The sequence below is a fragment of the Armigeres subalbatus genome, chromosome 3, assembly GCF_024139115.2.
Source record: "Armigeres subalbatus isolate Guangzhou_Male chromosome 3, GZ_Asu_2, whole genome shotgun sequence".
Taxonomy (NCBI): domain Eukaryota; kingdom Metazoa; phylum Arthropoda; class Insecta; order Diptera; family Culicidae; genus Armigeres; species Armigeres subalbatus.
The window spans coordinates 177,552,031-177,579,805 of record NC_085141.1 but is presented as its reverse complement, the minus strand read 5'-3'; the positions used below and the strand labels follow the sequence as shown (position 1 = coordinate 177,579,805).

The following is a 27,775-nucleotide window of genomic DNA, read 5'->3' as shown; positions in this document are numbered from 1 at the left end:
TGACGGTTTCACTCTCATATGGAGTGCATAGGTAACACAGTAACGGAGCGTAACAGTGTATAACACTATCGTTCTAGCAGAGTTTTTCAAAGTGGCTAATTCGTGAAAAAATACCTCCAAAAAAATTGTAAAACTTTTTAATTAAAAACTAATTAACTTTTGGTATAGTAGAAATTCGATGATCTACTAAAAAAGCATTTTACATGATTTTTTTTTGTTTTTAAATTATATTTATTGTAAACCTTATTAAAAGCATTTTCAAATATACTTCCTATCTTCACCGTATCGAAATACAGCAACAGTTCGCTAACTGGGCGCGTTTTAACTGGACTGTTTTTTAACTGGGCGTTCGCTAACTGGACCAAAGCCCAGTTAAAAAGCAGTTATCCGTCAAAAAACAACAACAAAGACTCGGTGACGAGGGGACTCTGAATGGTATATTCTTTAAGCTTCATGTAAAACACGATCACAACAATGCATCGCGAATTCCCTCGTCAGCCCAGTTAAAAAGCGGCGTTCGTTAACTGGGCTGGTGTTTTAGCCCAGTTAGCGAATGGATGCTGTACAGAGATTTCACGCACGTCCGTCTCCACCAGATGGCAGCAGCGCGGCTTTGTCAAGGCGAATTGCGGACCGGGAGGATACAACGGACTAATAAAAGGGTTTCGATTTTAGTGGGTCGGGTGGTCTGCAACCACACTACCAGGAGCCTCCTTGGTAGGTGTCTGATTACAGATTCCAGATTCGCATTCGATCAGAGCGCGTTTGTTCTATATAGGTAGGGTGACCGTATGGTATCCTAAAGGAGGACTTGTCCTCCTTTTTCATTAAAAATCAGAAGTCCTCCTTTTGTGCTAAAATGTCCTCCTTTTTGGAAATTTAGAGAAAACAGTTGCATTAATAACAATTTCTGAAGAAATTCTAATTCAACAAACAATAATACAACAAAGAGCCATTCACAAACAAAACGTTGCACAAGTTTTGGAATAGAATTATTGTAAAAATCGAAAATAAAAAGCTTGAGTTACAGTAATCAGGTGTCGAAGATATCAGAAAAATCGGAATTTAAAGAAATGGGTTAGAAAAAAATGCATATGCTTCTCAAAATTTCCTACGAGCAAAGACCGATCGAATTGCCTTTTAGTCGCATCGCATGGTATGTTTCTTGAATATAGAGCAGCCCCAGCCACCATGCCATGCCTTGGATGAAATTAAAATATCTAAAACTAATCTGAACTCGATTTAGTAAACTGTTATGAGTTTCCACTGTTGAGAACTTTGTGGTCATACGGTTGATGGTATTATTCTCATTCGCATGTCTTAAATTGTGATTCTCAATGGCATTCAAGAAAAAAAATTCCTCTGGTCTATAATGCATCTTGTGTTCAGATCTAATAGAACCTAACGTTCGGTAAGTTATCTATTGCAAAATGTTCTGAATTGTAAACAATGAACTTTTCTTTTTTTAAATCTTGTGAAATATCGCTGAAATCGCCAGCATATTAACACAGAGAAACAGACGTCTCACTCAACATATGTTCCATCGTACACCTTTTTAACGGTTTATTTAACTTTTTGTAGGTGGTCAATCGGCCACCGATGGCGCTTTCATCGATTTTGCTTGTGTTTGACGTTTGCACACTACCGCCATCTGGTTGCCGCTTGGCCACTTACCGGGATTTTAGCATTGGGTGACAATGTTTTCGTGACGATGATTTTGATTGCAATTTGTTCTAAGTGAGACGTCTGTTTCTCTGTGATATTAATATACAACATTTGTTCACTGCTAATTTAGTTATTAGTTGAAGCTAAAATACCCTCATTATGGTGGTGATGGTGCTGATAGTCTAACTAGAGAGTCGGAAATGTTCTATCTTGAGGTAATAAAGTTATCTGTTATGTTAATGAAGTAGAAGAAGATGTCGTATTTATCTCGATTCACAAAAACTTCTTCCAATAGACTTTGATGTGGAAAATTCAAACAAATATGATACTCTTCATCATACTAAAAACTAAAAATCGATCGATGTTTTTTATGTCCTCCTTTTTAACCAAATGTCCTCCTTTTTCGTTACGATTCCGGTGAAATGTCCTCCTTTGGAAAAATTTCATATGGTCACCCTATATATAGGGGAACTGTTCCGTTTTCCATCTCAATGAACATATATTCATCTCATCGCAAAGCAAAGAAATACAGCACCAATCTCGTCGCTTCTTTTTGCTAACAAGCGTGCTCGCTGGTGAAAAAATCACAATAATAAGAAACAAATCAAATTCCTTTTCATTGCTTTGTTTTTGATGCGATGGAAATAAAAGATATTTTAGTTACCAGATAAAGATTGTCGCTGTCGTCACTGTCAGGAACATCTTTTGCTGGCGAGGATAGGGGAGCTAAATGTCAAAGAAGGAAAATCCATACGATTTGAGAGCTTGGTACCCAACATGTTCCGGACAGCAGAACAAAGGGAACCGAAGCGACAATCTTTATCTAGTAACTAAAATATCTTTTATGGAAATAGCTATGCTATGAATGTGGGATGAAGTGCCGAACCGTTCCCCTATATGTTCCTATTATTTAATGATGTATATGTTCCAATTTGGACAATTGGCAGCACTTTTCTTATGAGATGGAACATTGAAGTGTCTGGATGGATTTATATTCGTTACTAGCACACCCAACGAATTTATTTTGATTGAAATTGATAATTCTCTGATTTTTTCTGTTTCTTTTGTGAATAAATTTAATAGCGATCAATAAGACAGTTGAATGCAACTTGTTTCAAGAAAAGCTACTGAGAATTTATGTGGAGTTGGTTATTGTTTTTCGTATACATATTTTGTAAAGACGAACCGGATGAGAAGAAGTTTGCGTACAGTACAACGACAAATCTGTGTAATAGTTTGTATATTGAAATCAACTAATTGCGTAAATTGCAGTTACTTAAAACCGTGCAGATTGGGATATATGTAATGTCTTCTAAAACTTGATTGGTTCGAATCAAATAAGGCATGCGATGCGTAGAAAAGTTAATGTTATTAATGAAACTTGAAATCACGGAAGAAAAGAATACGATGATCTTATTATAAATATTTATACGAAATAATTATGTTTATTGCTTACTCTAAACAGTGTTCCCTAACACACAATTATTTCCTCAAATCGTCCGAATTGATATTGTATTTAGCCTTCATCTGGTCCAACTCCTCCTGCTTCTTATCTACGTCCAGTCGTTTGAAGGCCTTAGTGGACTGGTAATACAGCACCACTAGATATCGATTACAAACGTTGAATCCCGACAAATGGTCACAGGCATTCTTGGCATCGAAAATGTCCTCGTAAACTACGAAAGCCGTTCCGCGAGTTTCCGGTGTATTTCCCCTAAAATTATAGAATTAATCAACTGATTCCCACAATTTGTCATCAACTTACACCCTGATTTGACGAATAGCTCCGTATTTGCCAAAAATATCGTACATCTCGTCGGATGTGATCTTATAGGGAAGATTCCGGACATACAGCACTCGATTTACCTCCGGCGGTAATCGAACCTGGGAATAACCAAATAAAATATTGAATATTTTTGCACCGAAATAGCAGCATGGTAACTTACGTTATTTCTTTTTTGCAATGCCAATGCCATGATTTACGATAAAAATTCCACTTAAATTTTTTTAGAGGTTGATTGTAGGTGTACTTTTATAAACAAAGCTGACAAAATATAAACGAAAATAAAAAATGGTTTGACAAACAAAATGTCAAAAATGTGTGGCGTTACATTCGTTATTAAAATTAAACACTTTACATTCGGGCAACCCCAGGGGACTGAAGAGAAGGCTAATACGCCTACCCACCATTTATTCAATATGGCGTACAATGTTTTTGTTTTAATTTCCTTTGATCCATAATAACAAAACTTCGTAAGTATCGACAAGCTATTAATCAACATAAAGAAGCCATACAAACACAAAAAGCTCGATGTACCTCAACCAAATGCAAGTTTTCGCCAGGAAAAGTTAATTGCCGATAATTAGCACTAACTGCGAACGAACCAATCACCCCAAAATGAGCGCTGAATTCGGGTATACTACCCAGAAACTGGGTACCAAAAACAGAAGTACCAAAAACGATGTTGGGTAGAGTGCCATTGTACCGCGGATGACAGGCGTTTCACCCTCCGGGGCAACCCCGTGGCAAGAGATGCTTCTCAGCGTAGCGTACATCTTCATGAATATGTCCAGCATACATTTTGAAAAGTACTTATCCCGAATCGTGCTTTTACAAACAACTAGATTTTATCCAAAATATTGCTGACCACACATTTTCAATTTGTTTTAAAATAATACCAGCTATTATGAACATGTAAATATAATCCTAAAACATCTTTCTGCACACCTTTTATTTCATTTCAATTTCACTATTGAATGTTGTTCGATTTCCATTCCCGGACCATTTCAATTGTGATGCACACCACAGTATAAACAATAATAATATTTTTTGTTTGATTCACAGCATGAGAACAAGTTACGAAATATGATTTCGTGTAGCGTTTAATTTCACCTACCGATTCACTCCAATTCGTAAGTTCATTATATTTTATCATCAAATAACACAATTCCCATGGTCAAAGATGTAAATCTTACAAATTATTTCGAAAACAATTTTCAGATTTAACCAAAACAAAGAGTAAACAAAACACATGATGTTTATTTTCGACAATAACAACGGACGGTAACGAGCTACCCGGAGGGTGAAACGCCTGTCATCCGCGGTACAATGGCACTCTACCAACATCGTTTTTGGTACTTCTGTTTTTGGTACCCAGTTTCTGGCTAGTATACCCGAATTCAGCGCTCATTTTGGGTGATTGGTTCGTACGCAGTTAGTGCTAATTATCGGCAATTAACTTTTCCTGGCGAAAACTTGCATTTGGTTGAGGTACATCGAGCTTTTGGTGTTTGTATGGCTTATTTATGTCGATACTTCCGAAGTTTTGTTATTATGGATCAAACGAAATTAAAACAAAAACATTGTACGCCATATTGAATAAATGGTGGGTAGGCGTATTAGCCTTCTCTTCAGTCCCCTGCGAGCTACCGTCCGTGGACATGGTGGCTATTGTCAAACGCCTTGAGATAGTATAGGACGCCAGGGGGGTGCATTCGGGCTGTTTAGGCCCGATGCCCACGTAGCGTCTTTTCATCGCAGCGTGCACACAGCGTTAAAATAACGCAGGTGTGCATCGGAGCGGTGACGCTGCGTTAACGCTTTTTTCCGATACACACCTGCGTCTTTTTAACTCCGTGTGCACGCAGAGTTGAAAAGACGCTATGTGGGCATCGAGCCTTATGAATTACACAACACGCAGTGCCCTATACACGGTTAGAACGCTTTACCCATTATTTAAAGGGTATAACTTTTGCAAGTCCCGCACTTCGGGATAACTCGCTTAACTTTTCAAAAGGACCTAAGTAACAGGACCTAAGTTGACAGTTCACAGAGCTTTTTGAGTCTCCGCGGAGCTTCCAGAAAAATTGTTTCGTCATTTTATTCTCATGTACATACTCAACTAAACTATCTCATAATCATCATAAGCCTCATCTTATGAAGCGTGGAAAAATAATCGAATACTATATTCATAAAGCCTCTTAAGATAAAGTCTCGCGTGATTTTTGAAAACTTCGTATGTCCAAATGAGAGACTCTCTTTCATTACGCTCTCTTTCACTGATATCTAAGCTAATTTTGCATTTATTGCAATGTTTTCATCTCAACACGCTAGACAAAGCAATTCTCTTCAGATCTCTGTTAAAAAATCCGATGTAAATGTTAGTATGGCTTCGTAATAATCGAAAGAGAAAGTAAACAAAGAAAAGCCTCTCTTTTGGACGTTTTCAAAAATCACGCGAGAATTGGCTCGTTATTGAGATTCTCACGTCCAAATGTGTGAGTGGCGATAAAACGAAAACAAACACTCCTAGATGGTGCAACCTCACAAAGCTTGGGTTAAAATGAGTATATTTCCATATATTTTTTGACTGTTTCGCAATCATTGTGATGACCCGACAAATTTTGAGGTTATGAGCAGAAGGAAAACAAACATGTATTTACACATGCCGAACTGCACATTAGTTTAGCACATTAGCGCTAAATGCCACTCATCTCTATGAAGGTCATCTCTGTATCTTATGAAGTTCATAAAAGTTATCTAGATCTAATACAGTAGACGTTCGATAACTGCAAGTCATTTAACTGCAATGCTTTTTAACTGCAATTCGATAGTTGCAACAGTTTTGCAGTTATCGGACCGCTAAACTTCAAACTGATGTCAGACTTAATGACAGCTGCATTGGGATGCACATTTAGATGCACTTTTATTGCATCTGACGTCGATTGACAACCGTTTGACGTCTAGAATGCGTTGCAGTTATCGAACGGCATTCGTTAACTGCAAAGTAAATATTTTGCAGTTATCGAACGGCTACTGTAATGGATGGAACGAAAAGAAAAATATCAAGTTTTGATACATGATATTTGGAAGATTTTGTACCAAATTACTTTGGCTGCACTTGCGACCACCTCGTCAGAGCAACCGACTTAAAAACAACAAGGCAGTCTCAATTGAGTTGTCACATCCTATCCTAGATCTAGATGAGCGAAAGCATGGTTGGGTACGTTTTTTGACCGTGTATCAGGCGCATCCGTTAATACTAGAGTGCTTTGAGAATAGGTCGTATGTGCAAAAGAGAGCCTCTCTTCGGTTACATTCTCTTTCGATTATTACAAAGCTATACACAAATTTATGTTGGATTTTTTGGCAGATATCTAAAGACAATAACTTTGTCTAGCGTGCTAAAGTGAAAATGTAGCAGAAAATGCTAAACTTGCCGATCTATTAGCGAAAGAGAGCGTGAACAAAGAGAATCTCTCTTTTGCACATACGACCTATTCTCAAAGCAATCTAGAATAGATATTTTCATTGAAATCGTGACGTCATGCTCGTTTGGAGACAGAGGATTTATCTTCGCTCATCTATATTCCACTATTTATATCTCTAGCCGTAATCATACACGGAAGAAATAAACTACCCAATAGTGAGTTTAATAAATTCACCCAACCTCAAACATCCGTACGGGAAGCCAAAATTGAGTAAGTGGGGCCCTCCGCCAAGAGTCAAGACCATGCTGAGGGTGGCTGGGTTCGATTCCCGGTGCCGGTCTAGGCAATTTTCGGATTGGAAATTGTCTCGACTTCCCTGGGCATAAAAGTATCATCGTGTTAGCCTCATGATATACGAATGTAAAAATGGCTTAGAAACCTCGCAGTTAATAACTGTGGAAGTGCTTAATGAACACTAAGCTGCGAGGCGGCTCTGTCCCAGTGTAGGGATGTAATGCCAATAAGAAGAAGAAGGGTCGAAGTAGTTTGCCTTTACTCCCATGTTAAAAAAGTACCCAACGGAAAATTTATTTACCCAAATGTAAGTTTAATTCACTCAATTTCGACCTCAGGTAAAAAAACTCAAAATTGGGTTCCCGTATTGAAGTGGCGTCGTTGGATTGTTTGGCTCTTTGTTTTTGACAACAGAAGAAAGAGTGAATGAAAGAGAAGAGAAAAAATAACTCAAACATAAGTTAAAAAAAAACTCAACGCTGGCAAGGGGTGTCTCACAGCTATCGATCGCAGCGAATATCAATCGAAATAAAGTCGATTTAAAGTAAAGTACTGATTGATAAATATTGCAACACACCTTCTAGGACATTGAACTGAAATTTTTGTCTAAGCAAGCGTGGATTTTCACGTTACCAATGACATCAAAAAGTTGTTTATTGATCCTTCAACAACAACAAAAAATGGGTAGATCTTCTGAATTCACAATTGTTCATTACATATCAACTAATAATAGATTTCCTTCTTATTTCAGACATTATTGTAACTGGAATAACCAATAATCAAATGCGGTATTTCGTAGCTCATTGATTCACCAGATTCGTATTATTTACAGACTGTTAAAGCATGCACTAAAGGATAACATAATCCCATGCGAAGATGATTCACAATAAAAACCCACTAAAGCTGGGGTGTTGGCCTTTCATCGGAGATTAAACTCTTGCAAATGAGTCACTTGCAAATGTGATATTATTTTATTGTCGGACTTCAGAATTTAATAAATATAGCACAAATTTTGTATTCGAGACTCAAGTTATTTATAAGCTCTAACATTGGTGGAAACTCTTGGGTGTTGTCTTTCCATGTGCCAAATCGTCTTTATTCGAAAATACATCTTCATTTTTTGAGTTCTTCTTTAAAATTTGCTTACACAGCTTTGATACTAAATGTATGGCATATAACGTGTGACGTAGTTTTGGATGCATCCACTAACAAGAAACTAGGACACATTCCTGCTACTGAAATCTGATTTAAACTACTGAAAATGTATAGGTATAATATGCCGCAAATTTCAATATTTTCTCTTTTTCGGTGTACCTAGTTGATCTACACTGAGATAATTCCCCATCTAAAATATATGTGCACTGCACATATATTTTTGCAATCAAGCTTTGCAAATATATTTTATTGGTCTTGCCCATAGAATGAGAAAATCTGCTACCCTTATATTTTATATGCACTCATTAATAGAATTCAAATGCATTTGAAATATTTATTATTAGTTCATTCCAATATGTTTTAAGTGCAAAAACTAATAATAATCATTCACCTGGTTTTTAAAATCGTTAAAGCTGATTTAGCATTTCGATTCCTTGAAATGAAAAAAAAAAAACAATAAATGCGAAGAAACTCTCATTTTATTTAAATTCACCATTTACACGACCTACTGCCTACTAGAGGCCTGAATTCAGGCCTCTACTGCCTACTACCATTTTCGGAAACTTCCCGTTTTCTAGCCAAAGTTCGACGACATGCGGACATTCAGGACCGGTCACAAATTACGTAACGCGGTAATGGTCAGTTCAGTTGTTATATACGCTTCATATCGAATAAATCTAATTATCCATACAAAAGGTGATACCACAGATAACAGATGTTGATGCTAGCATCCCATACGTGTGTAAACATCCGCAACCGTTAATTCAAATGTATTTTAAATTAGGACCGCGTTTGGCAATCGATTGGAGATGGCGCAAGAATCATTGTTATTGAAAACGCAGCCCGATTGCGGCTGTCAAATGCATTGGCTGCGTTCGACGGTTGTAATTCAGCTGCATCCTTATGTACTGCCGCAATCAGTTGAGTAGATGGCAGTAGTGGGCCAACGTATATCAATTCAAAAGTTTACACAGGATTTTCAATAAAATTTGTTCTAGGTTCAATGTCTGTTATCTGTGGTGATACACAAGAGAGGAAAGGGATATAAAATTTTGTTACGTAATTTGTGAGCAGGCCTTTCTATTCGCCGGTAATTTTCCTGCTGTAGAAGAAGACTTCAACAACATGCGGTTCTCTTTCGCTGAATATGATGAAGGATTGACTTGACTTCCGCGGCTTCCGGTTACAAAACGACGCAGGCAGTTCAAGGTGTAGTACGTGACTTTCCTGTTCATCGGTAAAACGGACCGCATCACTTCACTTGATACCCTGCACTTTACTTAATGGCTAAGTAACCGCTCCTCCTGGATTTCTTCTTCCTGTAAGATCAAAATAAAAACATTTAATTGGGAACACTATTCTTGGTAAGCTTTGCGATTCAGCAGAAATTTAAAAATTGAAATTTTACCTGGTATACCTATAGGTTCAGTTTTAGCTAGGGGAATCATCTTCACTGTTGATGTGCCTGTATCCGAATCTGGGCCCCCGTACTGTCGTATGTTCCGAGCCAAAAACCACGTAGAAATATTATCTTCTTTCCAAGTAGAATAGATGTTCTACCAAATAAACAATTACCATCTATTCGTTGCGGATAAAAGAAGGAAATTAAATTGGATAAAGATGAAATCCTGTTTTCCAAGACAAACTTTAACAATGTACCTGAGAGTGCGAGCAGATTCTCTGGCATTTGTTTTTATTTTCAGTTCATTGTGCGGTTATGAATTATATATGCGAGAACAGATAGAATTTTATTATTAGTCGATACATTGAAATTTTATCTGTGGTACCAATAAAATTTGAAGTTAAGGCAAATAGAACATAATACAGTTTAAATGCTGCACATAAAATCTCGAAGGAATACGGTGAATTAGTTTTATATGCTTGCTGCACATAAAATATAATGGAGTTTTGATCTCAGTGTATGTTTCTTGACTAGGCAGCGATGGATACACAGCTTTTACTAAGTTAAGCGACGACTGTTTTATGTATGTCTTTGTTCAAAATAAATGCTCTCTCAAAACACAAACTCGGGAATTCTAAGGAACTATTTATAAAGAGTAGGCAACCATCAATACTAATTTAAATAAAATATGCAATGTAGGTACTTCTCAAGTTTAACTTGGGTTACCAAGGCTGTGAACCATTCCACCGATTCGTTTAACTTTTAGTTAAAATTTGACAGTTTGATGGTTATTTCGCCGTGGTTAAAAATAACCCTGCTCCGGAGCATGGTTAGATTTGACAGTTCGATAGTTAAACTTTGTTCGCGAGAAAATTGGCGCCAAATCCATTTCGTTCCAAATAACTATCAATCTGTCAAAACTCAAATGGGTCGGCCTCGGAGTAAAATTTTAACCACGATGGGAAAATAACCATCTGAATGTCAAATTTTAACTAAAAGTTAAAAATCGGTGGAATGGTTCACAGCCCAAATGATTTTCTTGTAAGCATTATCTATAAATGAAACGTGTTTACTATAAAACTGTCAACGTTCGATTTGACAGATAATGACGTTACGTTGCTAAAATCAGCAATAGCACTTTTAATTGGTTTTGATTTACATCGAAATAAAGTCGCTTTGGTTACTTGGTTAATTTTCGACAGATATATTCAATTTAATCTATGTGAGACACCCCTTGAACGCTGGGTACTTTTTTTCTTCCGTGTATGTTACACGGTAACCTGAATATACTCTTTTAGAACTATAAAGTACGCATAATCGTGGAAAAGTGGAACTACGCCTAAAACGAGTAAATTTCATTTACTCATTTAAGAGTATACTGCTCATACGTCAAAATCGGCATACTTTTCACTCCTTTTTTACAAGTAAAAAGTGTGTAATTTTTACGCCAAGAACAGAAGAAAAATGTGTACTTTTTACCCCTGCAATTTTATGCATGGATTTGCTTTTTAAAGTCGGTAAGGTTGCTCAACTTAGTTTATTTTGATAATAAAACATATGACAGTCAATCTAAAATCATTTTTATTTTAATTAATAATAATAATACATTATTTTACGTATATACATCTTTGATTCTCGTACCCCTGGGGTTTTCTGGGACCATCCAAATTTCCTTTTCAGTGAAATTTTCAGCATTCCGGCACATTAGACCTTACTCAGCTATCTTGAAGGCAGCGGCAGCTTCCAGTACTGGTTGCAGTGGTCACAGAGCAGCGCACGTCGTATAACAGCTTGGCGCGAAGAACGCGGCGGAAGCGTTTAGCAACGGCTTCTGATTCTGCTGCTGACCCGGGCTTGTTGATTCTTGCGATTCCTAATCCAAAAGGACAACAATGATCATTTTATATTATTTTAAGAATCTTTGAAAGAATACTAACATTACATACCTTCCATATAGGCCAAACTGTCCGTATATCAAAAACAAGCGAATTCAACATTTTTTTTTTCACAACAACTGACTGATTGCAACTATGAAGTTACGTGCATGAAAATTTTCTTTTCTTGTAATGTACTTCTTTTTACGCATTTCTCAATTTAATGCGCATACCACGAAAATCGTAAAAAATACTCTCCCTCCGATAACTAAAAGTACGCATAATTTGACGTATAGGCAATATTCTCCAAAGTGAATGAAAAATACTCCTAAAATGAGTATTCCTGTATAACCGTGTACGCGAGATATCTTTTGTCCAAAACGCCCTCCCAAATTTACGTTCCGTAATTTTTTAATAAACCCCATCATGATCATTGAAACTTCAAACAGAAAAACGTCATCATCAGAACAAAAGCAAAATTTTCACGCGAAATGTTATTACTTTATTTTTAAGTTCTCAACAAAACTCGAAAAATGTGCATAAATTTATAGATAAACTTGTTGGAAAATTGCTGAATATTGCGCGTAATGTGTTAGTAGTGTGAAACCAAAAAAAATACAAGGAAAAAATGTTCCGCAGTCGAAGCTGGTTTGGAGGAGGCTGGAACCGTCCGAAAAATCGCCTCTCGCTGGACCACCTGAAATATTTGTACAGCGTATTGGAGCGGAATACCACCGTATCGGAAAACAATCGGGGCTTGTTGGTGGAGTCCCTGCGCTGCATTGCCGAGATTCTGATTTGGGGTGATCAGAATGATTCATCCGTGTTTGAGTAAGTATGATGCGATGTGGGAGTATAGCAATTGCTGACCTTCATCTAATTGTGTCGTATTTTGCAGCTTCTTTCTAGAGAAAAATATGCTGTCATATTTTCTGCACATAATGCGACAGAAAAGTGGTGGCTCGAGCTTCGTATGTGTCCAGCTGCTGCAAACATTGAACATTTTGTTCGAGAATATACGAAATGAGACGTCCCTATGTAAGTACTAGCGACGGGTAGACACTCTTTTTTCCGGAGGTTCTTGGTTTATGATAAAATATAGTATTAAAATTACTTATCACTTTTTCATCAATTATTCGTACTTAATTGAATTAGGGCAATTTTCTTCACCACCCCTAAACTCTCAAGCGGTGTTTACCCATACGCTTAAACTGGGATTAATGCACAAAATTAATGCCTAAGCAGAGGTGAAGAAATTGGCCTTCGGACATCTACTATTAACAAAACTTTTAACGCACGTTCTTTTCGTTGTAGATTACCTCCTGAGTAACAATCTCGTGAACTCTATAATCGTCCACAAGTTTGATTTTTCCGATGAAGATGTTATGGGCTATTACATACTGTTTCTCAAGACGCTCAGTCTGAAGCTGAACACGCACACGATACACTTCTTCTACAACGAACATACGAATGACTTCCCTTTATACACCGAAGCAATCAAGTTCTTCAATCACCCCGAATCGATGGTGCGCATCGCGGTACGCACCATAACTCTGAACGTTTACCGAGTGCAGAATCCAAACATGCTGCAGTTTATTCGAGATAAAACTGCTGCTCCTTATTTCAGTAACTTGGTGTGGTTCATCGGGAAGCATATCTTAGAGCTGGATGCCTGTGTACGGAATGATATTGAGTGAGTGTTGAAATACCTATTATGATGAGCAATTTCTCAAAAATCTTTTTTTTTTAAATCGTGTCTGTTTTCAGTCATCAATCGCAGCATCGCTTGGCTAATCTAGTAGCGGAACACCTCGATCACTTGCACTATCTGAATGACATTCTTTGCCTGGATATTCCGGACCTCAACGCAGTTCTAACCGAGCATTTACTTCATAAACTGCTGGTTCCATTGTATATTTTTTCACTGACTCCATCGCCACCTATTTCTATGGCTGTCGTGACCAGAAATTTGGCGGCTGTGTTGAACAAAGTAGTGGATATCGATATCAAGGAGATGAACAACCCAAGGGTATCCAGTGTAGTGGCACTGTTTTTACTATCCCTTGTGTTTTTGGTTATAACCCATAGACCTCTTATCAATGCTTTGACTTGGGTCATTCTCAATGCCGACCATACGGTATTCAAAGAAGGGGCAGCTCAGATTCTCAATTCATATATTGAAAATCGAGAGGTTGTGGCACTGGGATTCGGACAGCCTGTCGAAAGCTTGGAAGAAGCGCTGGAAAGCTCTGTAGCCTCCTCGAGTTTTTACAACTACGACCAAAATGTGGATGAAGGAAACAGCAGCAGCAGTACGTCCACCAATCACGATCAACAGATATCGGGTAAATCACTGAAGCGGTTTTTGTTAAACATACTTTGAATATATATTTTCCTCAGAATCACCAAGTCCTCCATCATTATCGGACGAAATCGAGAAGGTCAACATCACCGACGAAGAAAAGGAAAAACTACTACTCAATGCATATCGTACACCTGAAACTAATAGACCGTTCCTAGATATGGTTCTTTCTTCCTTGGATTGTGCTGAAAACGACTATCTTGCACTACTGGCATTGTGCCTTCTGTATGCATTAGCGAACAACAAAGGTGAGAAATATCATTATTACGTTTGCACACTTGTAGTATTCAGAATTCAGTAACAAACATAACAGAATCGTCGAGTACAAAGTACGTTGAAAGTAATTCCATTTTCGCTTGTCATCCTCACTGCTATGCATAACTGTCTGCTCTAAATCCTGAACATGCACCATTCCTATGGAACTTAAACCACTGGCAATAACAAACGGTAGATGGTTGGTTGATTTCCCATTATTTTAGTGTTGTTCTTTTGTAAAAAAAAATGTTTCGTTTGGGTTTCGTTTTGAGTGCGAATTAATGTTTCTGTGATATTTTAGGGGTTAATGCAGAGTGGCTGGAAATAGTCTTGAACCGCTCGTCTCCATCGGGATGTTCCAAGTACAACATCATACTAATTGAAAAACTGCTCCAGATAATTACTCTTTGTAGTCAACCATGTGAGTGCCTTGAAAAAGACGAATATTTAATTTTAACTTTATATATTTTCTCAAAATTTCTAAATTTCAGCCTGTCGGGTTCGATTAGTAACGATTGACCTAACATTGAAACTGTTATCACAAATTATCGGCGTTGGTACCAGTAACGTCAACATCAACGATTTGCATAAGAATACTGTAATGTCAGCCCGGAATCAAAGCATGACCGTATTAAGGAATTTCTACAAATCGGAAGACATATTCCTGGATTTGTTTGAAGACGAGTAAGTCAATTGAAGCAACCCAGTACAACGCACACACATTCACCTCACAAACCGTTCCGCAGGTACAACGAAATGGTAAAGTCCGTTTTGAACGTCGAGTTTCTGTGTAACGATTCAACCATACTGCTTCCACCGACGGGGACTCCACTGACGGGAATAGGATTCACCAGGCGGCTGCCCTGTGGTGAAGTGGAGAAAGCGCGTCGTGCCATTCGCGTATTCTTCCTGTTGCGTCGAATGTGTCAAAGCATCAACGGCGAAAAGGAGCTTCTTCTACCTCTGACGAATCCCACTCACTGTGTGCAGATCGACAATGCCCTTGATTTGAGTAAGTTTATTCAGTTTCTTCCGGGACTCGTTCCAACCGCAATTTTATGCGTTATAAGTCAAGTTTGTTAAGTCAAGATAATTGTGCTAAAAACAAAGGCTCGGTTATCACTCGACGGAAACAGCTCGTAATGTCGTTGGATTGACGACCGGCGACAGATTCATCCCACAAGCATGTAATAACAGGCAGGTCTTTCATGTACTTGCCCTCAGGAGCAAAGAATTCGTTATACGGGACCATCCACAAAGTACGTCACGCTTATAGGAGTAGGGGGGCTCCGAGCAGCGTGACGATTCATACAAAAATTATGGAGGCTTAAAACAAAAATTTGGGGTTGTATACAGGACACGACCGCTCGACGTAAACTACGTAATACCAAATATAGTACACTGAACCAATTATTCCGCTCTATATGGAAGAGAAGGAACTATCCCATCGACACTACTACCCAGCTTTAGCAGCATCTCCCACTCTGTGAAGGAGTAAGGACCCCACTGTCTAGCAGCTGGGCCACCCCATTCATTACCCCACAGTTCAACAATTAATAATACCCTAAAAGTAGGAAATTACCAAGGATTGGAACGCGCTGCATAGAAAGAACTAAAATTTTCAATGTTTTAGCGATGATACTCAAAAGTTTTAATAGTACTGGCAAATTGGTGGAGAGTTTATGAATCGATTGATATATAAATATTTAAAATTCATTGAAAGATAAAGGACCTATTAATGTTACAAATCTTGCATGATTTCGGTCCGGTGACGTCGGTCGGATTTCGGTGACGGTCCCAAATTTTGAAATTTTCATTTTACACCCTGTATCCAAGTCTTCCCCTTAGACGTAGTTTACGTCAAAAGTGCGACGAAGGGGGGAGGCGGGAGGTTGAAAATCGCTGATTTTTGCGTGACGTACTATTGTGAATCTTCCCGAAGTCAATAAACGCTGCGAGAACACGATACCTAGACTAACGCTGCTACGAACGAACGATGCAATGAGAGAATCGTCTTCACAATGTGACTGACTTGCGGTTACTTTTCGCGTGGTTGAGGAATGCAATCGCATGTCAGTCACACTCGAATTACTATTGAGAAAAATACTGTTATCAATAGTTTTAACAATGTTTCTACTGCAAAACCATTGGTTCTGTATAATAGTATGACTTTTTTATATATAGTCTAAACACACAAATAGTAGAAAACATACTTAACTTTTGCAAGCGATTTATTCGTTTTACAGATGGGACTGACTTGCGATTCGCGGCAGTATATACATAAAAATGAATTTCTGTCTGTTTGAACCTTACAGACTCCGAAACTACTGAACCGATCGGCGTGAAAATTTGTATGCAGAGGTTTTTGGGGCCGAGAAAGGTTATTTTCGGGACCCCTCCCTCCTTTGGAAAGGGGGGCTCTCATACAAATTGTTATATATGGGACAGTCAGAGATCTGGACAAATAACGTCTTGATTGAACTGAGGTGAAAACAAGAATGCTTTTTATTTTTAGTGTCAAAGTAACATAGATTGCTATGATGTTCTAGGCCTTAAGTTTGACCTGCTATCAGGTATCAGGTATCAGAACGTCGGCTCCAGGGGCACGTTCACCTCAATTCGGGAGATTTGTGCCATCGCCTTCACAGCCTTTCTCATCACGCACCTGACGGAAAAGGAAGTGAACAAAAAGGAAAGGAATATGGATGGGAGAAAATGGGAAGTTTGGGAAAGGTACCCTTGAAGAGGGCATACAACGTATACAACACGTACAAAAGCTCAACAACAACGGGTTATGAACAACAGAATACTTTGAAGGTTCAGGTTTCTGTAGTCAATTTCACTTAGTAAGCGTTTACCAAATATTTGGAAACGCAGTTGCGCATAAACTGGGCAGTTACATATCAGATGATAAGAAGTTCCATAATCGGATTCACAACCATCACAGACAAAGGATTCAACACGTTGAATATTTGCCATGTGATAGTTGAGTCGGCAGTGACCTGTCAAGGCCTTGACTAAGACACTGCAATTCTGTTTAGACAGATTAGCTAAATAGTTAGCTACTACCGGAGATGGCTCTCGGATATACAATTTTGTTTGTCGACATGAATCCAAACTACTCCAATACCGTTTGTGCTGAGTGGAAGCCCAAGAGCTAATCAAACGCTTCACCCAACACTTAGATATTGGAATAGCTGGCTCAGGACCAAAATGTCTTGTGATGCTCCAGTGCGAGCTAACTCATCAGCCAATTCGTTTCCAGCTATGGAAGAATGGCCAGGTACCCATATAAGGTGCAATGTATTAACTGAATTCAGTTCCTCTATTTGAGTTCGACATGCGATTACTAACTTCGACCTTGAGTTGGCCGAAGCGAGGGCTTTGATAGCTGCTTGACTATCTGAACAGAAGTATATTACTTTGCCCATTATGTGTTTCTGCAGTGCGGATTGCACTCCACACATAATGGCAAATATTTCCGCTTGAAATACAGTGCAGTGTCTACCCAGTGAGTGGGACTGTTCCAATCTTAGCTCACGCGAGTAGACACCTGCACCCGCTCTACCTTCGAAGAGAGCCGTCAGTATAACAAACAATGCTGTCCGACATACTTCTCTCCAAATAGCCAGATGTCCACTCATCCCGCGAGGGGAATTGTGTTGAAAATGTCCTATAAGGGAAACTACTAGCGAGTGTGAGATCACTTGGAGCAAGGACTGTTCTGTCCCAATCAACCATGAGTTGTAACAACGAAGTGTGTGTAGAACTGCGGTTTACAGGATTCTCTTCCATGAAACCGAGAACCCATAATCGGTAAGTACAAGAAAGTGCTTCTTGTTTGAGATGTATGTGTAGTGGGACAACGTCGAGAAGAACCTCGAGAGCAGCCGTGGGAGTCGAAGAGAACGCACCAGTCATTGCCATTAGGCACATCCTTTGAAGATGGCCTAATTTAGACTGAATTGTCCTCACTTCACCCTTTTGCCACCACACAAGACATCCATAAGCCAAAATTGGTCGTACAACTGTTGTGTAAATCCATTTGATATATTTAGGTTTAAGACCCCAAGTTTTACCAAAAGTTCGTCGGCATTGACCGAAAGCCATACACGCCTTTTGACTCTGAACTCAATGTTAGGAGTCCAGGAGAGCTTGGAATCAAGAATTAGTCCCACATACTTTACCTGATCCGTTACATTGATTTCAGAGTCAAAAAGATGTAATGGGCGAATACCATTACGGTTACGTTTTTCCGTGAAAAGTACAATAGATGTTTTATTCGGATTAACCGAACGGCCATATTGGCGACACCAACTTTCGACTGCCTGAAGAGCATTTTGCATCAGGTCGAATAAAGTAGTAATACACAAACCGGCTATTAATATTAGATAGTCGTCGGCAAATCCATAGGTAGGAAAACCGCCATTATTGAGTAATCTCAATAGCGTATCTGCAACGAGGTTCCACAAAAGTGGAGATAATACTCCCCTTGAGGGCAGCCACAGACACTCAATTTCCTAATCGCTGCTTGACGTAATGTCGAGTAGAGATGTCGGTTTTAAGCATCTGGTGAATCCAATTTGGCAATTATATTAGGTAGCCCATGACAACGTGCGGCTTCCAATATTGCATCGAAAGACACGTTGTCAAAAGCACCCTCAATATCTAAGAACGCACCCAAGCATGATTGCTTTTGAGCAAATGCTTTTTCGATGTCGTAGACAACCTTGTGTAGAAGAGTCACGGTGGACTTTCCAGATTGGTAAGCATGTTGATTAACATGAAGAGGCATGTTTGCCAAACAGTCATCACGAATGTGATGATCGATAATGCGTTCTAAGCATTTCAGAAGAAATGAGGTCAGACTGATGGGTCTAAAACTCTTTGCTTCTTCATACGAAGCACGTCCTCCTTTTGGGATAAACTTTACCGTGACATCCCGCCAGGATATGGGAATGTACCCAGTAGCAAAACTGCATACTAAAAGTTTTTTCAAAACATGTTTGATATGCTCAAAACCCTTCTGAAGAAGAACGGGATAGATCCCATCTTCCCCTGGAGATTTGTAAGGAGCAAAACTATTAAGAGCCCATTGAATCGATTCAGTAGTTATGATTCTACGAGCCTGAGCCCAAGACCCATAACTACATGAAAAGACATCAGGAACATCCGAAGATGCAATATCTACACATCCAGGGAAGTGTGTATCAAATAAGTGCTCTAACGCTTCTTCGTCAGAAGAAGTGTAGTCGCCATTTGGCTTGCGAATTTCGCCAACTTGGAAATCCTTGGATCTCGCAAGAATTTTGTTCAATCGAGTGGCTTCACTCAAATTTGAAACATTTGCACAAAGGTTTTTCCAGCCGAATCGTTCAGCAGATCGTAGAGCCTTCTTGTAAGCTTTGCGAGCCAACTTGAAAGAATCCGTCCCTGCTGAATGGCGTCTGTTCCAACTCCTTCTACACTGCTTCCTGAGCTTAGCCAAATCGGAATTCCACCACGGGGTTCCTCTTGAGGTTTTCACAGAACGCAAGGGGCAAGCTTCTTCAAAAGCTTCCACGATATGCAACGTTGTAGTATCAACGGCATCATCCAAGTCGGTAGGAGTTTCAATGAACTCTATAGACTCCGAAACTACTGAACCGATCGGCGTGAAAATTTGTATGCAGAGGTTTTTGGGGCCGAGAAAGGTTATTTTCGGGACCTCTCCCTCCTTTGGAAAGGGGGGCTCTCATACAAATTGTTATATATGGGACAGTCAGAGATCTGGACAAATAACGTCTTGATTGAACTGAGGTGAAAACAAGAATGCTTTTTATTTTTAGTGTCAAAGTAACATAGATTGCTATGATGTTCTAGGCCTTAAGTTTGGCCTGCTAACATCTCCCCCTTAGAAAAGATTGTAATCCTTAAAAAATGCTGGAAACCTTCGTGTTCTTGATGTTGATTTCCTTACAATGGAAACTGGAGTTGGTGTGTCTGGAATGTTTAAATTAATTTGGGCAGTTTCTCGTGGTCCATCCGGAGTATTCGGGGGAACATCAGAGGCTTCTAATGCATCCACATTTTCAAGTCCAGTTGATTGGTTGACTCGTACTTCGGGAGCTGTCAATAATTGTTCCGTTGGATATACACTGAGTCCAGAAAGCAGCGGTTCATTTTCTAGATTCTGTTGACTGATTTCGACTTCATTTTCAAACACTCCGAATTCATTCAAAAGCGTTAATATTGGTAACTGTTCTTCCTCCGCCATAATTGTGTTGCTAACATGTCTGTGCCTTAGTTGGTTTGTATGCGATCTGATTAGTCCTCTTCTTCTCACGTCGTCAAGAAACACGTTGTACGTCACACTTCCTTTTTTTTCGATTATCTTTCCAGCAGCCCAGTATCGTTTATTGCGTATATGAATTTCTGCGTATACTTCATCACCGGCAGCAAACATCCTTTCTTTGGCTCCATGAGATCTATTAAATTGGTAATTTTGCTGGTGATTAACCTGTAACGACTTGGGTTGTTGTTTTTTTAGATGGTCCAAATTCATTTTGATTTTTCTTCCAAGCATCGCTTCGGCAGGTGATTTTGAATCTTCAATATATTTGTTTGGAGTGTATCTGTACGTGAACAGAAACGTTTGAAGTGCCTCTTCATAATTGCATCACATTCCATTTTTGTTAACGCCCTTTTCAATGTATCGACGAACCGCTCGGCTTGCCCGTTCGACTGAGGATGAAATGGTGGAATTTTAATATGTTCTATTCCATTCTTTTCACAAAACTTTGCGAAGGAATTTGAATCAAACTGTGTCCCGTTGTCAGTCACGATAACATCTGGTAATCCAAACCTTGCTATGGTTTCGAAAAGCTTGTTTATAGTGACGGATGATGTCATGGAGTTCGTGCAATATATTTCTGGCCACTTGGTGAGAGCGTCGACGATAACCAGAAAAAATTTGCCCTTGTATGGCCCGGCATAGTCCACATGGATACGAGACCATGGCTGTGTAGGAATTGGCCAAGATGAAAGTGTTGTCTTTGTGGGAGACTTGGCTACTGCTGCACAACGGGAGCATCGTCGAACGTAATCTTCAATGTCCGCATCGATGTTTGGCCAAAATACGTAGCTGCGTGCTATAGTTTTCATTCGCTCCATCCCAGGATGTATGTATGTAGCTGCTTTAGAACTGGTGTACGAAGAACATCTGGAATGACCACTCTATCCGATAACATGACACAATCCCTTGAACTGTATAACGATTCTTGTCGTGCACGATACGGTTTCACATCAGGTGCCATATTGGTTGTTGACCATCCAGTTCTGATTTGTTGAAGTACATTCAGAAGTGTTTTATCTTCCTTAGTAGCAGCTACAACCATTTCGTGTGTGATTGGAAGCGAAGAAAGTGATTCGGTTTGGATTATTCTAATGCTGGTCTCCATTCGATTACTTGCGGTAACATATTCCTCTTCAGGTTTAGCATGCTGATTTATGAGTCTTGATAGGAAGTCGGCGTATCCAAAGCTTTCCGTTGATTTGAATTCGATTTTGAAATTATACAACAACATAGTTAGCGCCCACCGTTGAAGCCGATTAGCGGTGTGAACCGGAATTCCTTTCTTCGATCCGAAAATAGAAACCAAAGGCTTATGATCTGTCTGCAATGTAAATGGACGTCCAAACAACATTCGATGAAATTTGGTAACGGCAAAAATTAGCGCCAAAGCTTCTTTCTCGCCTTGACTGTATCCATTCTCGGCTTGAGTCATGGTTCTGGAAACGTGACAAACCGCCTTAATTGTGCCGTCTGGAAAACGATGTAGCAGAACCGCTCCAACTCCACTCATGGAAGCATCAGCGGCAACAATAATCTCGAGCCTTGGGTCATAGTGTGTGAGTAACAGGTTTGACTGCAAAATCCGTTTGAATTGGTTGAAAGATTGTTGACAAGCCGGAGACCAGTACCACCTGACGTCTTTCTTCAGTAATGCATCCATCGGTTCACGTAGTTTATGCATACCACGTACAAATTTGCTATAATAATTCACCGCACCCAAAAATGATCGTAAGGTAGTGACATCATGCGGTGCCGACATCTCACTAATAGCTCGAACCTTCTCTGGATCTGGACGTATACCTTGAGAATCAACGATTAACCCCAGATACTTAATTTCACTCATGAAGAAATTGCTTTTCTCAATCTTGAGAGTAAAACCATATTCGCGAATACGTGCAAACAGACGCTCTAAATGAATCATGTGTTCTTCCACTGAATCACTTGCCACGATGATATCATCTAAATAGCCACTTACTCCGTCCAAACCAGCGATCATGTTGTCTACAATTTCTTGAAAAGCACCTGGAGCTGTCTTGACACCAGGAGAAAGTCGTGTAAATTCAAAAAGTCCCTTGTGAGTATTGATTGTGAGCCGCTTTCGTGAATCTTGATCAATCTCGACCTGTAAATAGGCGTCTGATAGGTCAATTTGACTGAACACCTTCTTGTTGGCCAGCTTGGCAAAGATGTCTTGAGGTAGAGGTAACGGATGCTGATGTGGCTCCAATGCAGAATTTAATCCTGTTGAGTAGTCGGCACATATTCTGACACGTCCATTTGGTTTTGTCACAGCTACTATCGGAGCAGCCCACTCTGAATACGATACAGGTATGATAATTCCGAGTTTTTGAAGACGATCCAATTCTACTTCAATCTTGCTTGCAGATGCATAAGGAACTGGTCGTTTCAGACGGAATATGGGTTTGATACCAGGTTTGACTGTGAACGACACCTTTTTCTTTTTGCAAAGTCCAAGTTCATCACTAAAAATTGCGTCATATTTATGTTGAAGTTCTTGAATAAGACCCTCCGTCCGAGGAAATTTTTGTAGTTGTACAGTGTTACATACAGCATTTATTGGAACGTCCCATAGCTTGAACATTTCAATCCATTTAATCCCAAAAAGAGACAATTCTGGTACTGTTGTCACAAAACATCTTCCTTTTTTTATTGTTCCATTTAAAGAAACGCTGCACTCTAATTCACGAATAAGTCCAACCTCTTCGCCACTAGCATTAACTGCATCAATGGATGGTACTTTTGCTACAGGTGAACCTAGTTGAACGTAAACATCTTCAGGAATGATGGTGATTGGTTGGTACTCCGTTGATCTCCACTGTGACATACTTCCATCTATCCGATAGTTCTACTTGATTGACAGTGAACACCCCCTGTGCTTGAAACTTTTGCTTGAATCGTTTATCTTTCTGCTTTTTGATCGGCTTCCCAAAACAGGCGCAATAACCTTCTTTATGACCAATCTTCTTACACGTTTGGCATTCATGATTGACAGTGCTTCGAATAGTGCATTTCTCGCTTAGCTTTTCAAAAGGACCTAAGTAACATTTTATTCGTGAATTAATTTGAATAGCGCAATCAACAGAACAACATGAAAGCTTTTGATTGCAGTACTCAAATTAATTCATGAAAAAAATGTTACTTAGGTCCTTTTGAAAAGTTAAGCGAGATTTCTCCACATCTCCAACATGGTGATCTCGGAACGTCATTAGGTTCATCGCTGGAAGTGAATCTTGATGGATTTGTACGAGTTATGGCACATACTGCTTGCTCCGTGCTGCTATGCTTCTCTACCATTGCTGTGTCGCGTTTTAGATTGATCAGTCGCTGGCATTCATCTACTAACCTATGTACCGTCATATCATCATCGGGCTTATTGCTTTCAATTCTGGACAGGAGAGTGGTGCGAATGTCTGCATCCCGGTGTGATTTAAGGCCGCACACGTACATAAGGCATTTGAACTGATCTGGCGTCACTTCGTTAAGCTTGAATTCTTCACATTTTTGATTAACGATTCCTGCGTAAGTGTAAAAATCATCACTGGAGTTCTTTGACAGCTGTAGACACTGATATCTTGCGTTGAACACTAAAATCTGTCGTCCGAAAATGGTCTTCAGAATTGATACGGTTTGATCGAAATTTTGATCGTTGGGCTTCTTCGGAAGGAAATAGCTAATGTACTTTTGATGTGCCACCGTACCAATGTTCCGAAGCAAAAGTCTAACTTTTGCGGCTTCATCCAGGTTTTTTGCATCTTCATGGAACAAGTCTTCATACCTTGAGAACCACGCTGCAAATGTTACGCCGTTCTCAGGATCGTACATGAACTCTGTGATTCCACTGGACAGAGACTCGATAATAAACTCCTGATTGTTGTTCCTCTGGTTCGAAAACGTGGATTGTCGGCTTGATGAACTTCCATTGTCTTGACCAGCGGATGATTGATTTTCCATCAGTTTATCGAGAATCCGTTGTTGATTCTGAAGAATATCCAGAAGCGAAAACTCTGGATTCATCTTGAAATTAAAAATCTTTGAATTTCCGTAATCCTCGTCGCCAAAACTGTTATATATGGGACAGTCAGAGATCTGGACAAATAACGTCTTGATTGGACTGAGGTGAAAACAAGAATGCTTTTTATTTTTAGTGTCAAAGTAACATAGATTGCTATGATGTTCTAGGCCTTAAGTTTAGCCTGCTAACACAAATGAAACAGAAATTTCTGTATAACTAGAGAACTAAGCAAAGAATAAATGAATTTTAGGCGAAACGAAGTTCGTCGGGTCTGCTAGTGTTAAATAAAATAATCATGATAACACTGAAACAAATTTCTCGAGGAATCATCTTGCACTTTAGTCATGCACTTTAAATCATGAACAAAGTTGGTAACACTCTAGGTATCACCCTCATATATATATATATGATAACAAAAATGGTAACTTGATTCAAAAGCCTTGTAACTAATAACTATTATGTAACAGATTATTAATAAACCAAAAGTTACAAGTGGACAATGCCCCGGTGAGCGATGTAATGCCAACAAAGAAGTACAAAATAATGAGCGAGACCCTCAGATTGGGTTTGGAGGCGATGCCTTATGGCTCGCTTCCAATCCCGAATCCTGAATTAGAAAAAAAACACATTAATAAAGAAAAAAATATGGTTTACATCTCTAATTCTACTATATACATTAAGGACATTAAGCCCCTCTTCTACAAAGCAATGTTTACGAAAACATATTTTATTAGTATTATCATCCCAAGTAATCTAAAGCCAAAATTCTATCTTTGCAGATAACAGTGATTTGATAGCCTGTACCGTGGTGATGCGAGATGGTACCAAATATCGCCGATTCCTGGTGATGGATATCCTCCAGCTCATACTAGTGGAACCTGACAGCAAACGATTGGGCTGGGGAGTGGCCAAATTTGTTGGATTCTTACAGGACGTGGAGGTGAACGGCGACAAAGAAGATTCCAGGAGTCTACATCTCACTATCCACAGAGGCGGTGCAACTAACAATCGCACTCCGATATTGTCTGCCAAATTTATGTTCGATGACCACATTCGTTGTATGGCTGCGAAGCAAAGACTCACCAAAGGTCGCAGCAAGGCACGCCAGAAGAAAATGTTCCAGATTGCACAGTTGTTAGAAATACCTGGACAGCTAAATGATGCCCCGTTCCCTTCGCTAGCATCTTCGGGTTCATCGGGTAGCATGGCGAGACCGAACAGCGGAAGGCATCCAAGAGAGCATCGACCTCTGTTTTCCACGGCAAACCGAGTACCTGGGGTCGCATCCGCTTTGAGACGCGACAGCATGCCCTCGGGGAGCGTCAGCAGAGTGCAACTCAACGCAAGTCGTTCGATAGATGGGTAATTGTTTATTACGTTTCTACTGTGTGAAAAGAACTATATTTTTTGGTTATCCATGTGTATTATTAAAGTACTACTATAAATTTTCAGTAGAAATGAAACATGGGTCTATCCTGTATAGGCCACAATAACTAACCCAAAATCGTCAAATATTCATAGATTTCCTCCGAAAAACTAAAAAGAATTACAATTAATTGCATATTATTCGGCAACTCAGCCGTACAAAAACCATTTTTTTTGTTAAATATCTTGGCTGTGTATGTGCACATTTTGCGAAAAAGAATCCACGTGTCTTGGAGGGACTCGAACCCTCAACCTCCTACTGTCTAGATAGGCGTGAATAACCCCTACACAACAAGACCACTTAAAGGTCACGTTTGCGGAAAAGCCATCAGGATCTGAGTACCAACCTCCACCGCAATTAGGTCTTTTTTGCAAATTGAATATCTTTCGAATGCTTGATTTGTTCAATCTTCACATGTGCTTTACTGTTGTATATCCACAGTCAAGCGAGTGCACCTTTTTTATTATTCGAGATCATCAACCCCATCATGATTGTTCATTAAGTTGTGGAAAATTATGGAATTAACTATTTGATTTAAAATAATGAACTAATTGGGCTTGTTTTCTATTACTTTCATATTGCATATGAATTTCATTGCAGTGAATCCACGGGAGCCCATCGAAAATGTCCCAACACCGCTACCCGTCGGGAATCCAGCCAACCAATAACCGTCAGTTCAGTTAAATCGCGGGAAACCTCTCGTAATAGGTCCAGCGGCACACCCAGATCGCGTGAGTCCAGTCCTCGTGTACCGAGACCTCGGTCGGAAGAAATACCGTTGGAGGATTTCCGTCGTTCGCAAAATGCCAGTCCGGTTTCACGGAACTCCTCAAATGCCCCTTCACGTTCCCACACCCCTTCTCGGTTGACATTAGAACCGGTGATGGCAGTCATGCCCAACGTTAGTGGACCGTTGGCTAGTGGCAGTAATAGTGGGAGCAGCGCGAATAGCACTTCGAAAGAAGCTATCGTGTCAACGGTGGTGGCCGTGAATCCAAGTTCCACCACGATTACCATCCCGGTGGAGCTGAGTCCCACTTCTGAGGAGACGTCGTTCATCGCCGGTGAAGAACGGCAAAAGAAACGGGGTGCTATAGAGACGGTGTGAGTAGGGGATTAAAACTGTTTTCGTTTAACTTTTTATTCAATGTCAGGACGAATTTTTATCTTTGTATAACTTAACGTAATAAAAAATAGCAGGTGAATTTAGTAAAATAAAGATTATTTATGTTCATCTATTTTCATTGCGGATTTGTTTAGTAATGCTTCGAATTTCAGTTTTTTGTATTCGCTCCCTGTACGTAATACAAATTGGCTACATATGGTGCCCAACATTAAAGGAGTGATATAAGCTGTTAACAACGATGATCAGCAATCCTTTTGCTTTTTATATACAGATATTTTTAAGAGAACGAATAATCACATAAATCTTTAATTTATGCGAGTATTCTGGCTTAACAGTGTATATACAAAACTAACGCTTCGCATATCCCTGTTGTTCGGTGCAAAAAATTCACCTAAACGAAATTGAAAACTTCCGATTAATCCACTTAGCGGTAACGATGCCTTTCTTCTTGTATAGCACACCATTTTTCATAACTTTTGAACGCAATGTCCGATCGTGATTGATTTCGGGTGTCCTTTGAAAGGCGGAATACGAAAGGCAGAATGGACGTAAGGCGGAACGATACAAAAGGCAGAAACAAGAAAGGCGGAATCACAAGACAGAATTGCATTGGGGTGTTTCAACGTAGATGGACATTT

At 39.4% G+C, this 27,775-nt stretch overlaps 4 protein-coding genes across 4 annotated transcripts; 1 reads left to right on the top strand and 3 right to left on the bottom strand.

Moving 5' to 3' along the window:
• Nucleotides 1–3,078: 3,078 nt before the first annotated feature.
• LOC134227915 (splicing factor 3B subunit 6) lies at nt 3,079–3,769 on the bottom strand. Its single transcript, XM_062709620.1, has 3 exons — nt 3,612–3,769; nt 3,431–3,549; nt 3,079–3,379 (listed from the first exon to the last, which is right to left on the bottom strand). Exons 1-3 carry the CDS (start codon nt 3,639–3,641, stop codon nt 3,148–3,150), a joined length of 381 nt encoding a protein of 126 aa, XP_062565604.1. The 5' UTR covers nt 3,642–3,769; the 3' UTR covers nt 3,079–3,147.
• Nucleotides 3,770–12,045: 8,276 nt separating this feature from the next.
• Nucleotides 12,046–27,249, top strand: LOC134226780 (protein CLEC16A homolog). The gene is made up of 10 exons (XM_062707761.1): nt 12,046–12,432; nt 12,500–12,639; nt 12,916–13,294; nt 13,369–13,946; nt 14,002–14,211; nt 14,520–14,639; nt 14,710–14,902; nt 14,965–15,230; nt 25,365–25,947; nt 26,612–27,249. The coding sequence occupies exons 1-10, from the start codon at nt 12,230–12,232 to the stop codon at nt 27,117–27,119; spliced, it is 3,180 nt and encodes a 1,059-aa protein (XP_062563745.1). The 5' UTR covers nt 12,046–12,229; the 3' UTR covers nt 27,120–27,249.
• Nucleotides 20,759–21,626, bottom strand: LOC134219174 (uncharacterized protein K02A2.6-like). The gene has a single exon (XM_062697879.1). The coding sequence runs from the start codon at nt 21,368–21,370 to the stop codon at nt 20,759–20,761; it is 612 nt and encodes a 203-aa protein (XP_062553863.1). The 5' UTR covers nt 21,371–21,626.
• Nucleotides 21,863–24,587, bottom strand: LOC134219169 (uncharacterized protein K02A2.6-like). The gene is made up of 3 exons (XM_062697874.1): nt 23,835–24,587; nt 21,954–23,145; nt 21,863–21,873 (listed from the first exon to the last, which is right to left on the bottom strand). The coding sequence occupies exons 1-3, from the start codon at nt 24,585–24,587 to the stop codon at nt 21,863–21,865; spliced, it is 1,956 nt and encodes a 651-aa protein (XP_062553858.1).
• Nucleotides 27,250–27,775: the final 526 nt, after the last annotated feature.